This window comes from Jaculus jaculus, chromosome X (genome assembly GCF_020740685.1).
Source record: "Jaculus jaculus isolate mJacJac1 chromosome X, mJacJac1.mat.Y.cur, whole genome shotgun sequence".
NCBI lineage: Eukaryota > Metazoa > Chordata > Mammalia > Rodentia > Dipodidae > Jaculus > Jaculus jaculus.
In genome coordinates this window covers 100,596,255-100,610,649 of record NC_059125.1, presented here as the reverse complement: position 1 = coordinate 100,610,649, position 14,395 = coordinate 100,596,255, and the positions used below count along the sequence as shown (strand labels likewise).

The window sequence follows — 14,395 nt, the reverse complement described above, 5'->3', positions numbered from 1 at the left end:
TAGTCTCAGGGTGGCCTTGAACTCATGGTGATCCTCCTACCTCTGCATCCTGAGTGCTTGGATTAATGGCGTGTGCACCATTCCTGGTTTCAATCATAGGTTTTTGATTAGGTTTTCAGTATTAGGCATGAATTTCTTCTCATGGAGCAGGCCTCAACTCCAATCAGATAGCAATTGATTTACCCCAGAACAGACATGCTATTTCACCACTTGATACATTTCACCTGGCTGGCCAGCCATACATTTTTCAGGGTCAACTGTTTCTTCAAACTGTTGATGACTTTCCTCCTCCCAATGACAATATGCTGCATAGATTTTTCCAGCATACTGACAAGTACTCAACAGGGAGGATGCTTGTGACTCAACTCCAGCTGGATTTCTCAATGATCTGCAACCCAAGCATGTGGAATCTTTACTAATAGGGTCTTATCTAGTTCTTCTGGTTGGCAACCACAAGCCTTAACAATAGGCTGTAGTGTTTGGGGGCCATCAGGGGCCTCCCTGGCCAACAACTTGCTGGAAGGTATCCAACCTCTGTCTCTGAAATTTTTTTAATAACTATTTGTGTCTTCTGGGCATAGCATTATCACTTCTACAAGATACCTCTGCCCAGACTTTCTCTTTTTGACGTATGTATTATTAGCTAGCAAAGAAGTAGGTTTCCATGTGATTTATCCATAACATCTTAAATTTTGATTAACCCTCTCCCAACCTCTCCTCTCCTTCATACCCTCCCTTTAGGCCATTTCACTTCACCCAGCATTCTGCCCCTCTACTTATATATCACTATATCCTCCCCTTAAATCATCTCCTCTCTTGTCTCTTTCACAGTCCCTTCTCTATTACTATTATTCCAATTCACATATAAATCTAAATATTTTAATTTAGGATGAACATATGAGAAACAACATGTGGGATTTATCTGACCCTGGGTGACCTCACTTAGTATACTATTTTCCAGATCCATCCATTTCCCTGCAAATTTCATAATTTCATTTATACCTCAGTAAAACTCCATTGGGTAGATATACCACATCTTCCTTATCAATTCATCATTTGAAGGGCATCTAGGTTCCATTTCCTAGCTATTGTGAATAGAGTGGCAATAAACATGGATGAGCACTTATATCCATAGTAATATGTAGAATCGTTAAGGTATAGGCCAAGAAGTATAGCTGTGTCATATGTTAAATCAGTATTTAAGAGTCTCAGGAAACTCCACACAGATTTCCACAATGGTTATACAAGTTTACATTCCCACTAACGGCATAGAAGGGTTCCTCTTTCCCTACATTCTTACCAGCATTTATTGTCATTTGAGTTCTTCATGATAGCCATTCTGACAGGAGTGAGATGGAATTTCAAAGTAGTTTTAAGTTGCATTTCCCTGATGGCTAACAATGTAGAACATGTTGTTAGATATTTATTGACCATTCTTTTTCTTCTTTTGTGAATTCTATTCAGTCTTATAGCCCATTTTATTGGGTTCTTTGACTTCTGTCATTTAGTTTTTTGAGTTCTTTGTAAATCATATGTATTAATCCTCTGTCAGATACATAGCTGGCAAAGATTTTCTCCCATTCTGTAAGCTGCCTCTTTGTTTTATTCACAGTGTCATTTGCTGTACAATTTTTTTTTAATTTCATGAGGTCTCAATGGTTCATTAGTTTTCTTACTCCCTAAGTGACTGTGTTCTGTTCAGAAAATCCTTGTCTATGTATATATGTTGAAGTGTTTCCCCTACATTTTGTGTTTTAGAGTTTCAGGTCTAATATTAAGGTCTTTGATCTCTTTGGACTTGGTTCTTATGATAGAGAGAGACAAGGATATATTTTCATTATCTACATATAGATATCTAGTTTTCCCAACACCATTTGTTAAAGAGGCTATCTTTTCTCCTGTGAATATTTTTGTCCAAAATCTGATAGCTATAGCTGCCTGGGTTTACATCTGGGTCCTCTCTTCTGTTACATTTATTTACATGTCTGTTTTTGTGCTAGTACTGTGCTGTTTTTGTAACTGTAGCTTTATAGTATGTTTTAAAATTAGGTATGGTGATACCACCAGCTTTATCTTTGTTGCTCAGAATTGCTTAGGCTATTTGAGCTTTTTTTGTGCTTCCAACTAATTTTCAGATTGTTTCTCTCTGTAAGAAGTGGTTCACTATCTACCTTTAGTAACTGTAGTGTTGCAGAGGTTTATCCTTAAGGAAAGAATCAGGCCTTAAGATTGAATTCCTCAGCTCCACCTGAAATAACTGACAATGTGAAACAAATTATCAAGGATTTCATAAGCTGAGGGTATTGCCAATTTTTTTAAAAAAAGATCATGGTGGAGAATAATTAGGAGGACACTTAAAACTGTGATATAAGTTATAACAAGCAAAAAAAGCCAAATAAAATAGAAGTTTGGTAATAAAATCAGAGAAAAATAGTATAGAAGAGCCTCTTGAGATTATAGTTAATTCTAGGCGTCAACAAGGCTGTGAATAAGCACAAATGAGTACCCACTATGAAACAAGCAGAACAGGACATAAGGTAGTCTTGAAACTAGTACCCAAACTGAACACATCAAAAAGGTGAAATAAGGCAGCAGCCTCACTAGCATAAGGAATTAAGTACTACCTCTGACCAGCAGCAACCCATGGTAAAATAATAGTCTTATCCAGGGTCAGTTCTTAGAAAACCAGGTTTAAAAAATAAAATCATACATATCCCTGGAAATCTTGAAGACTGCGTATGACATTTTCAAGATTTTGTCTCTAAGGGGTTACTGAGGAGGAACAAATAGAAGCTTTTGCCTAGCTGATTGGATTGTAGCAACAAACTCTTTGAAGCTTGATAACCTCCAAGCCACATTCATATCCAGTAGAAAAGGGTAAAATCCTAATTGGCCAAGGGAACACAGTCTTTGACCAATATGTGATATGCCCTGTGCTGTCAGGGATGAACCCTGTGTTGCCAAAGGAAAGATCAAATCAAGAAAGACATCTGAACAAGGAACCAAAAGTTGATAGTGAAAGGGAGACCAACTTTATGGAGTCAGTTCAGCCACATTACAAAATTAATCAAAAGTAATAAGCAAACATAAACAATATCAATCCCCCCTATATGGGTAATATTTGTACAGAATTTCTATACTATATTAGCTAAAATACCTAGATGTCAAGAAAAAATATGCAACATGAAAGAAATGGGAGTGTGTGATCTGTATCTAGAAAGAAGCAGTTTGAAACTTCTTGATGAAACATACATGTTGGGTTTAGCAGATAGATTTCCAAGCAACCTTTTAATAATGTGTTAAAAGAACTAAAGGAGGGGCTAGGGAGATAGTTCAGTAGTTGAAGGCACTTTCTTGCAAAACCTGACTGCCTGGGTTTAATTCCCCAGTACCCATGTAAAGCTAGACACACAAAATAGCACATGCATCTGGAGTTCGTATGCAATAGGAAGAGGCCCTGCCATCATGTCCATGTGTGCACTCACTCTTGCTCTCTCTCTCTCTTTCTCATTCTTTCTTTTTCTGCCTATCTCAAATAAATAAAAGTAAATATTTATAAAAATAAACTGAAGGAGACTATGGCTAAATAATTGAGGAAGGTATGATGACAGTGTTTGATCAGGTATAGAATATTAGTAAGGGATAGAAATTCTTTTTTTCAAAGACCCAAGCTGAAATTCTGCATGTGAAAAGTATAAAACCTAACATCAGAATTTCTTAAAAGTGTCTCAGCAACTCATTAGAGTTGTAAAGGGCAATATAATGGCATTCCTTTATTTTTTTTCAAAGTAGGGTCTCCCTCTAGGACAGACTGGCCTGGAATTTACATGTAGTCTCAGGCTGGCCTCAGATTCACAGCAAACCTCTTGGGTGCTAGGATTAAAGGCATGTACCACCACGCCTGGCTTCTTTCTATTTTTAACCCATTTAAAGAATAATTATGGGGCTGGAGAGATGGCTTAGTGGTTAAGCGCTTGCCTGTGAAGCCTAAGGACCCCAGTTCGAGGCTCGGTTCCCCAATTCCCACGTTAGCCAGATGCACAAGGGGGCGCACGCGTCTGGAGTTCGTTTGCAGAGGCTGGAAGCCCTGGCGCGCCCATTCTCTCTCTCTCCCTCTATCTGTCTTTCTCTCTGTGTCTGTCGCTCTCAAATAAATAAATAAAAAGTTAAAAAAAAGAATAATTATGTAAAATAGCATTTGTATGTTATTGCATATATGCATAGCATTTTGTCCTTAGGTTTATATACAGGTGTGAAATATTTGACAAGAATAGCATAAAGAAGTTGGCTGGTAGTAGCAAATCTGTACAGGAGTGAAACCAGATAGCAACTAAGATCCACAGTCACAAATAAACAAAAGGTAAATAATAAGGCTAATACACTACACTATGAAATTGTGCTTGCTCTACTTTCTTTTTCAGTTGTAAAAATAAGTTGTTAGACTTTCTATAGTGTTCCACTATAAAATGTTCTTAAAATATAAAAGGGGGGCTGGAGAGATGACTAGAGGTTGAGGTGCTTGCCTACAAAGCCAAAGGGCCCAGGTTCGATTCCCCAGGACCCAAGTAAGCCAGGTGCACAAGGGGGCACATGCATCTGGAGTTTGTTTGCAGTGGCTGGAGGCCCTGGCATGCCCATTCTTTCTCTTTCTCTTTCAACCTGCCTATTTCTATATATCTCTCTCTCCCAAATAAATAAATAAAAATGAAAAATATATATTAAAAATATATAAATAGGATCACCGAAGGAAAAACAAAAGAAGGCATGACATTAAAAAACAACATACAGCAGATATAAATTCAAACATATCAGTAATACACTAAATGTGACTATTAACCCACTCAAAAAACCAACATAATTACGTTGGTTTTCCTTTAAAAATCCAAATATAACATATATGGGGCTCATGTATTGGTGCTATTAATGCCATATGTCACAGTTGCTTTGGTAGAATCTTATCTGCCAAGTCTACAAATCATTCAACATAGTTACTATACAACCCAGTAATTATGCTTACAGTGTACACTCCAGAAAATTGAAAATCTACATTCATATGAAACATGTTAATAGTATCACTATTCACAGTAGACAAAAGGTAAAAGCAACCTAAATGTCTATCAACTGATAAGTGCATAAATATACAATGGAATCTCACTCAATCATATAAAAGAATTAAAATAATTAATTTTTGTTACTATAATGTAATACTGGAGGCTGAGTAACTTTATGAAAAGCCAGATTTTTTAAACTTAATCCTGAAAGCTTTATGTCCAAGCAGTATAGCACTAGTATGCTGCCTGAGTCCTGAGATGGGTCATAGTATCACATGGCAAGAGATAGCAAGCACAGATCTGTGCCTGTATCTATATCCTCCCGAGAGTCTCTGTCACTCTCTCCCTGTCCCTATCCCTGTCCCTCTCCTTCTCATGAGTATTTAGTCATGGTGGCTTTGTACTGATGACCTTATCTATTGCTAATCACCTTCCAAAGTCTCTCCCTCTAAAATCATACTTTTAAGTTTCCACTTTCTTAATATTGCAAAATGGGAATTATGTTTTAACATACCAACATGCTCAAACCATAACACAATAGCAGCAGTGAAATACTGACACCTGCTACAACACAGATAAACCTTAGAAACTTACTAAATGATAGAAACCAATTATAAAAGACCACATATGTCAGGCTTTTCATCCCATTTGTTCCAAAGTCTGAGGCAGAGAATTACTTGAGTCCATGAGTCCAATGACAGCCTGGCCAAAATAGTGATATTGGAACTTAAAAACAACAGCTACTACTGCAAAACCCAAAAGACCACCTATTTTGTAGTTCCATTTATATGAAATACCTAGAGTACATTTGCCTATTCTAGACACATAGAAACATAACCTGGATTAATGGTTACCTAGTTAGAGGTGGTATGGGTATGAAGAGTGACTCATAGTGGCTAAATTTTGTGTGTGATGATGTTCGATTGTGGTGATACTTATAGAATTCTTTGAACACACTAAAGCCATTGAATTGTATACTTTAAATGGGTAAATATATGACATTTAAATATGTAGAATGAGTACATATTCACTGTGCAGAAGTCATATTCATTCATTCTTATTCTTGACTGTTATAGTATCTTAAACACAGTAAGAAACATAAGGATAAGTGTGTAAAAATGAAATGTTCTTATTTGAATACAGTATTCCTCATTTGATTAATGAAGTATTAAACTTATTGTAGTCAAACCTCTTAGAAGGCAGTTTGAAGCAGCAAGAGCATAGTTAGTACGCTAGTTTTTTTAATCAGAAAATGTGAAATACTTAGAAAATAATGTAAAATGCACTTATAAAGTGATAAATAAGTAAGATCTGTTTGTTTTTCTTTTTTTAGTTTGTTTATTTATTTATTTATTTATTTATCTATTTGAGAGAGAGAAACAGGCAGATAGAATGGGCATGCCAGGGCTTCCAGCCACTGCAAACGAACTTCAGATGCATGTGCCGCCTTGTGCATCTGGCTTATGTGGGTCCTGTGGAATCAAACTGGATCCTTTGGCTTTGCAGGCAAGTACCTTAATCACTAAACCATATTTCCAGCCCCAAATCCATATATTTTCCTATCATGTAGAGAATAGTTCTTTTTTGTTTGTTAGTTTTCAAAGCAGGGTGTCACTTCAGCCCAGGCTGGCCTTAAACTCACAGAAAGCCTCCTGAGTGCTGTGATTAAAAGGTATGTGCCACCACACTCAGCTATAGAATATTTCATTTTTGATTGCCACTTACATGAAAGTTGTGTTCCCTCATCTGACTCTTAACAATTAAGTTTCCTTATAGAAATAAAGTTAAACTTCTGTGCTTTAGTGGGGTACCCTAGGATATATATGCATACATGACACATCCAGTAGAGAGTGATGTCTGTTATAAGAGAGAGAGTTAAACAGTATTGCAGAAATTCAGAAGCAGCTCTTGAGCTGGTTTTAGACATGCAGTATTAGAGAAGAGAAGGCCATTCCAATCAAAAGGAACAGCATGAGAAATCACACGGCAATTCCGTTTGGCTTATATTTGTGAAGGAAGTAATTTTGGAAGATAAAAAGTTAAAGCTAAATTATGTACCACCCCTGCCACTTAGTATCTTGAGACAATTGCTTATAACCTATTCCTGGCTTCCTTTTAAAGCAATTTAGATAATGTTATGACTTACCTCCTGATTGTGGGGAGTGCTAAATGAGACAATACATGTTAAACACTTCTCACACTGTCTGGCATAGAGGTTTCCTATGTTTTGTCAAGCAAAAGCTTTAATCCCTGTGGTAGTTTAAATAGATGGCCCCTGATATATTCAGTGTTTTATTAGTTTGTCGTTTGGACCTGCAGCCACCTGGCTTCAGGAGGTGTAGTGGTGGGTTTGAAATTCCAGTGTAAAGATAGGCAAAGTACCTAGTTTCACCTGGAGTTCCTGAAGTGTGCTGTGTGGCTTTTAGCTTTTGGCTTGTGGCTTCTCTCTCTCTCTGCTTGTACATGTGAAAGCAGGCCAGCTTCTTCTGCCATTATGGAACTTACCTTGGATCTGTAAGCTTCAATAAATCCCTTCTGTGCCTGGTTTGGAAGTTCATCTCAGCGAACCTGACATTGTCTACTACAATACCAAACCAAGGCATTTCAATTTTTATGTTGTAGGGAACAGTACTTTAAAACTTCAAATAAGGAATAGCATAATCTAAAGTGTGGCTTCAGGAATATTAACTTAGTAGTAGATGATCTAGAGTGGAAGCAGGAGATCATTGTAATAGTCTAGAAAAGATAATGAAAACTTAAATTAGCATACTTATAGTATATTAATCACTGTATAAAACTTTATACCAATTACCAACAGTTTCATAGTAACAGCACCCATCCATAGGAAATGTAAGGGAGAAAACATGTTTGAACATAGGAATGAAAAGTCAGTTTTATGCATACTAAGTTTGAGATACTAGTGGGACCTCCAGGAAGAAATGTACGATAGTTACAAACTCAGTATTAGAGGGCAAGCCTTGGGAGAATCTGAGAAACTTTTGCCCAAGGGTTGTAGCTGAACTGTTGTGTGTGATTGATAAACAGAAGAAATTTAGGGTCAGGAGGGAAAACAGTTAAAGACAGAGCCTTTAAAGTTGGGGAAATGATAAGGCAAATAAAACTTTGTGTTTGTGTGTTTGTTTGTTAAGACAGAATCTTATTCTTTAGCCATAGCTGGTCCTGGTACTGGCTATGTAGCCCAGGATGGCCTCAAGCTAATGATAGTCTTCTTGCCTTAACTTGATGAAGAGTGGATTATAGGCATGCATTGCCATATTACTGTTTCTATATAGTATTATACTTTTCCTTTACTCCTGCCAAAGGATTGTTTTGCTATCTTCCTCAGCTCCTGTGCTAAAAGGACTGTTTGCAGTAGTTCCCCTAATGGAAATTTAAAGATGGATACATTTGTCTTTGTGTAGCATCTAAATCCTTTTGCTTCTTCCTAAAGGCTACCATAATAAGATCTATTGAGATAGAAGGCCAATTTTATTTCTAGAGAACTTAAAGAGCATCATAAAAAACTAAGATTAAAGATGTTTCACAGATGTTTTCTGAAATTGCAGAGATAAGGGCAACCTGGAGGTGCTGTGTGGTGGCTAATTACATGCCTGATTCTTTCTCATTCAAAGTTTGAAAGCTAATTTTTAACCTTGAAATTTCTTGGTTATTTGGAGAGAGAATATAATAGTGATAGGGATGCCAGTGGCATTCCCAGCCTGCTACATGATTTTAAAATCTGTAGATTTCTCCAACCCTAGTTGTTTTGTTAGATTCTCCATCCACTAATGCTTATAGCAGCAAGAAATAAAAGGTGATTTGAGGCCATCATTCTGGATTTCTCTGAAGAACAGAGGGAGTGCCGGTTTGTGCCTGACCAAGTAGAGTTGTTTTCATAATGGGGAAATGACTTGAATTGGCTGATTCTTTTTCCTTGTTTCTAACTAGAGCTGTGTGTTTTAATTAACTTTTATAAGTGAATACTGGGCAATTGCCTTAATCCACTTGGCTGGCAAAGAATTGTGTGGTGTTATATTGCCATATAAAAATGTGCTAAGTCTTTGATACTGAAGGTTTTGTGACACTTTAAAATTAACGAGCTAGCTTTATTCTCTGCATACACCACTAAGCTTTTTTTATGACCCTTTATTCCATTCTCTGCTAAGGTATTTTGTGTATTTTTTGTTTGTCTTCCTCTGTTTGTATTTTGGAAACTTCCAAGTCAAGCTGGCTTAAAATCCATTTTTAGAATTTTTTACCAAGGTCAGACAAGTCCTGTCTTATTCATATGCTGAACTTAAAAACCTTTCTTTCAACTTTACCTCTCCTTTAACAACAGTTGCATGAGTAAAGGGGTAGAGTTGGTTACTAGAACAAAATACATTAGGCTGGATAACTTTATAAAGAAAATTATTTAATTATCTCACAAGTCCAGAGTTTCAAGGACCAAGGCATAGTGCTTGACTGTGGTACAATCCCTTAGGGTAGATGGAATCATGATAAGCATGTGTATGATGGGGGGAAAAGATTATCTCATCAGATAGAAAACCAAGAGTGTAACTCATAAGTCAGGAAGAGTACATCATCAGAATTAACTCAGGGTCCCAGGAGAATAGCTTTATTCCCTTCTGTACATCCTAAATGACCTAGCAACCCCCCCCCCCCATTATGGTCCACATCTTAAAGGTACAGCATTACCTCTTAACATTGTAAAATTAGGGACAGGTTTCAGCACATGAATCATTGGGGGACAAACCATATATCTCAACCGTGGTATTTCTAGTCTTGACCTAAGGTAATATGTGCAGAACATCTAGACACAGTTTTAATGTGAGAACTTTGATGAGGGGTTCCATAGAAGAAGAATATAATATTAAGCTGATATTGTAACAGCTTACAGTTTAATTTTCTCTTCTTGTAGTAATTACAAATGGATTCTAAGTGAGGAACCTGTGGAAAAACGAAGAAGGTTCCAGAATGAAATGACCCCATCTCCTCTAGACTATTCCATGCCTGGTTCTCACAGGAGGGTAGAAGCAGCTATTGCCTACCCAGAAGGAGAAAACAGTCATGATAAATGCAGTTCAGAGAGAAGCACACCACCATACCTGTTACCAGAATACCCAGAAGCAAGCAAGAATACAGGGCAAAACAGGGATGATTCAGTTCTATGTCCAGGGTCTCAAGACCAATGTCGCGGCTCGCTGCTTCCTGAAGAATTAGAAGATCAGATGCCAAGACTGGTAGCAGAAGAATCTAACAGAAGTAGCATGAACATAAACAAAGAAGTGAATAAGGGACCTTTTGTAGCTGTTGTTGGTGTGGCAAAAGGAGTTAGAGATTCCGGAGCTCCTATTCAGCTAATCCCTTTTAACAGAGAGGAGTTTACTGGGCGAAGAAAAACAGCTGAATCCTGGAACCCACTTCCTTATTCTTCTGTGGCCTCTGCTGCAGCCATTGGGGGAAAGGGAAAAGTCCACCAGGAGAGTGGAGGTCGTAACACGCCAAAGATAAAGAACCAGAGAGAAATGGAAGAATTGAAGAGAACCACAGAAAAATTGGAACGTGTTTTAGCTGAAAGAAATTTGTTCCAGCAAAAGGTTTGGGCAACACTTTCCCAATAGAAATAAGAGGTTATTGTGACCAAGGGACTTGGGTATTGATGCTCTGATAATTTATTTCAACCTCTGAGGCTTTTAAACTAAATATGTTATTGACCAGTCTATGACATTGCTCAGATGGACCAAGCCCTAATGAACTTCCCTCTTATTTTAGGATTGAAAAGATATTTGTATAGAGAAATATTTTTAATGAGAACACAGGGTGAATACAGTAGGGGCAATTTGGGGCACTCTGTTCAGTGTTTGGTCATTGAATTTCTATTTCTTGGACTGCAGGTAGAGGAGCTAGAACAAGAGAGGAACCACTGGCATTCTGAATTCAAGAAAGTTCAACATGAATTGGTGACCTACAGTACCCAGGAGACAGAAGGCTTGTACTGGAGCAAGAAACACATGGGTTATCGCCAAGCTGAATTCCAGATTCTGAAAGCTGAACTAGAAAGAACCAAAGAGGAAAAGCAAGAATTAAAAGAAAAACTGAAGGAAACAGAGACACACCTGGAAGTGCTGCAGAAGGCTCAAGTCTCCTACCGGAACCCAGAGAGAGATGACCTAGAAAGGTTAATTACTAGAGTGTAGTAATCAACTTGAGAGTGCTAATGGGAAAGATGCCTTAAGACACCCCCATCCCAGTTACTGGCCAAATAGACAAGGGAGATACCATAAATTCATAGGCAGCCAAGGACTGAGTTAATATTTCTTAGAAAGATGCAGCCAATCTCCCAGTATTTGGTGGCGTTGTGCTTTCTGCTTTCTTTCTACCTAATGGAAACATAAATGTTAAGAAATATAGGCCTATTTTGAAGGGGCTTTATTTTATTCGGTTGGCTAATGACTTCATGTCATCTCTTCTGCCCCCTCACTCCATCATACAGGGCTTTGGCAAGGCTTACACGGCTACGTATCCACGTCAGCTATCTCCTTACTTCTGTCCTCCCTCACTTGGAGCTTCGTGAGATCGGGTATGACTCAGAACAAGTGGATGGGATCCTGTACACGGTGCTGGAAGCAAATCACATACTGGATTGAGCACCAGATTGACTGACTGACTGACTATCTATCTATCTATCTATCTATCTATCTATCTATCTATCTATCTATCATCTGTCTGTCTGCCTATCTATCTATCTATCTATCTATCTATCTATCTATCTATCTATCTATCTATCCTCTATCCTTCTTTTCTGTTTTCAACTTATGGACTACATATCTCATCTCCTCTCTTCTCTTCTGCTTTCCTCTCTTCTCCTTCTCTTTTCTTCACTTCCCCACATACTTCTTTACCTTTCACCTTTCTGTCTTATACAGCGAACCTCTGAATGAGTCCTGTGTGTTGTTTTTTTTTTTATCAATATGCTTCTTACTTAATTTTGGTGTGGAGAAAGAGGCCATTTAAATAGCCTTGCAACAGTTCAGAAACAGAAAAACAATAGTCACTAAGCTAGGTGACCAAAAAGATTTAATTTTCATGACCTAAATACTTGTTCTATTTTATATTCTGATAATGGCTCATTATCTAAATAGACTAAGTCAGTCAGAAAATACTGGTCCAGTTTACCTGATGTTTGGGGATAAGCAGATTTGCCAAAGTTCTTACAGTGTAGTTGGAAGCACAAGACACATTAAGTTAAGTAACTATACACAGAAGTCCAAGTGTGATAAAAACAGGACATACATAATCAGAGGAGTAAGTTCAAGCACACCAGAAATCAGACCTAAAGTTTAATGATTGAGCATGACAGCATTGTTAATGATGGTTGTTCCTTAGGTGATAGGACTATGGTTGATATTTTTTCTCCTTTCTATCCTCTTGCTACTTTCTAATTTTCTATAATACATTTGCTATTGTTATATTGTAAAAATAAATTGTCTTAAAAACTAACAAGTAGGTTTGGATTTGGGTGTCAAATGAGATATTTGTAAAATGATAAAAAATAATTTTATATTTATAATTTATATCAAATTTAGCATTACTAGGACTAGGGAGATGGCTCAGTGGGTTAGAGGACTTGCTACACCATCATGAGAACATGAGTTTAATCCTCAGTACCCACATAAAAAAGCAAGGAATGGCCATGCATGCCTGTAAACCCAGTCCTGAGGAAGAACAGAGACAAGAGAACTGTAGTGTACTGGTCAGCTAGTCTGACTGAAAATGGCAGCTCTAGGTACAATGAGAGACTCCGTTTGAATGAAACAACAGTAGAAAGTAATAGAGGATGGCACCAAACATTCTTCTTTGGCCTCTACATGTGTGCACATGTGGCATTTGTATCTGTGCATACACATGCATACTCCACACACAAAATGACAAAAACTTAAAAATTGTATTAAATAAAATTTAGAATTACTTATGGAGCATAGTGGAATACAGGTTCAGAAATAGCCAAAGTGTGTTTGATAGAGCAGTGGGTTACTGTAAAAGGAAATAAGTTTAAGTCATGACCCATGAACCCCCTGTGGTATTTTAATTTTAATAAGGATTCTTGAAAACAAATGCCTGGGAGTCAAAAATTATATATATCCACATTGTTACATTTCAGGTAGTAGAGGAGTTATTTTAGAGTAGAGAGTGTCTTCTGTGTCCATTGAACTATACCCACCTACATTTTGGACCATCCTAAGTAAAGGATGGATAGAAAGAATACAGAAATAGCAAATCTTATACTCATGCAAAAGAATATGTTTTATTAATTCATTGCTTTTTTATATTTATAGAGCACATATGCTCCAAAGGGTTCAATGTATTCCTCAAAGGTCACACTGAACAATGAACACTATATACACATCCCTGTGTATACATACATATACCTATGTGTATACATATCTCAACAATGAAAAACAATAAGCAGAAGATAGAAATAAAGGAAAGGTGGGATAAAACAGTATTGCACAGCACTTTGGTCATATTATTTTCTTCTGTAGAGTTCCTTCAAAAAAAAAACTGTCCTAAGCAAATTTTACCTCTTTTGAAAGAAAACTCATCATAGATATACCAATGAGACAGCACAAAACAAGATGCTTCACCATTAGGTACATACAGATAGCTCTCAAACCCTACCTCACCTGAGCTCTAGTTTGCTATGTGATTTTCATGGTTAACATTTGTATCAGAAAATTCAAGGCCTCAGTTGTAAATGGAAATACTACTGAGGGAGGGAGAGCACCTTCAGCCACTTTCTCAGTGATTCATGTTCATCATATGGGAGCAGGTGGGACTGTACATATGTAGAAATAATAAATGGGAGTCTGGAAAAGGAAGATTTCAGAGATTGAAGGAACAACCTGTGTGGCTAATTATTGAGGGAATGAGAAAGCAGACAATGGGGCCTTAAAAGGGAAAAGGATTAAAAATTTTAACTAGTACACACTTCATGACCCATGTCCTGCCAGCCTGTGGTTTTGAGTACACATAGCTTTTTCCATCAGTACTTAACCCTGAGTGAATGTATTCACTTCAATACCAGAGCTATCACTTTTTTAGTTCTTTCCTATTTTGAACCCATGTCAACACTTCCAGTAAAGTCCAGAACTCTTGCAATGATTTTTATAAGACCCTGCCTACTTCTATTTCTTTCAGTGATATGTTGTCATTTGCCACTTTCACACCTCTCTTGACTTCCCTGTGAAGCATGTCAAGCTCTCACCTCAGAGTCTTCACCTGTACTGTATCTTCCCCTAGGACATTCTATAACCATGATGCTCCATTTGATTCATGTTAAA

The 14,395-nt window shown here is 37.4% G+C and overlaps 1 protein-coding gene across 1 annotated transcript in view; it reads left to right on the top strand.

The window, feature by feature from the left end:
- Window positions 1-11,908, top strand: part of Morc4 (MORC family CW-type zinc finger 4) — a 65,143-nt gene extending 53,235 nt beyond the window's left edge. Inside the window, exons 15-17 of the mRNA XM_045140470.1 lie at window positions 9,973-10,651; window positions 10,949-11,232; window positions 11,548-11,908. Of these exons, the coding sequence (XP_044996405.1) occupies window positions 9,973-10,651; window positions 10,949-11,232; window positions 11,548-11,701 (1,117 nt within the window). The 3' untranslated portion in view covers window positions 11,702-11,908. The remainder of the gene's footprint in view (window positions 1-9,972; window positions 10,652-10,948; window positions 11,233-11,547) is intronic.
- The last annotated feature ends 2,487 nt before the right edge of the window (window positions 11,909-14,395 follow it).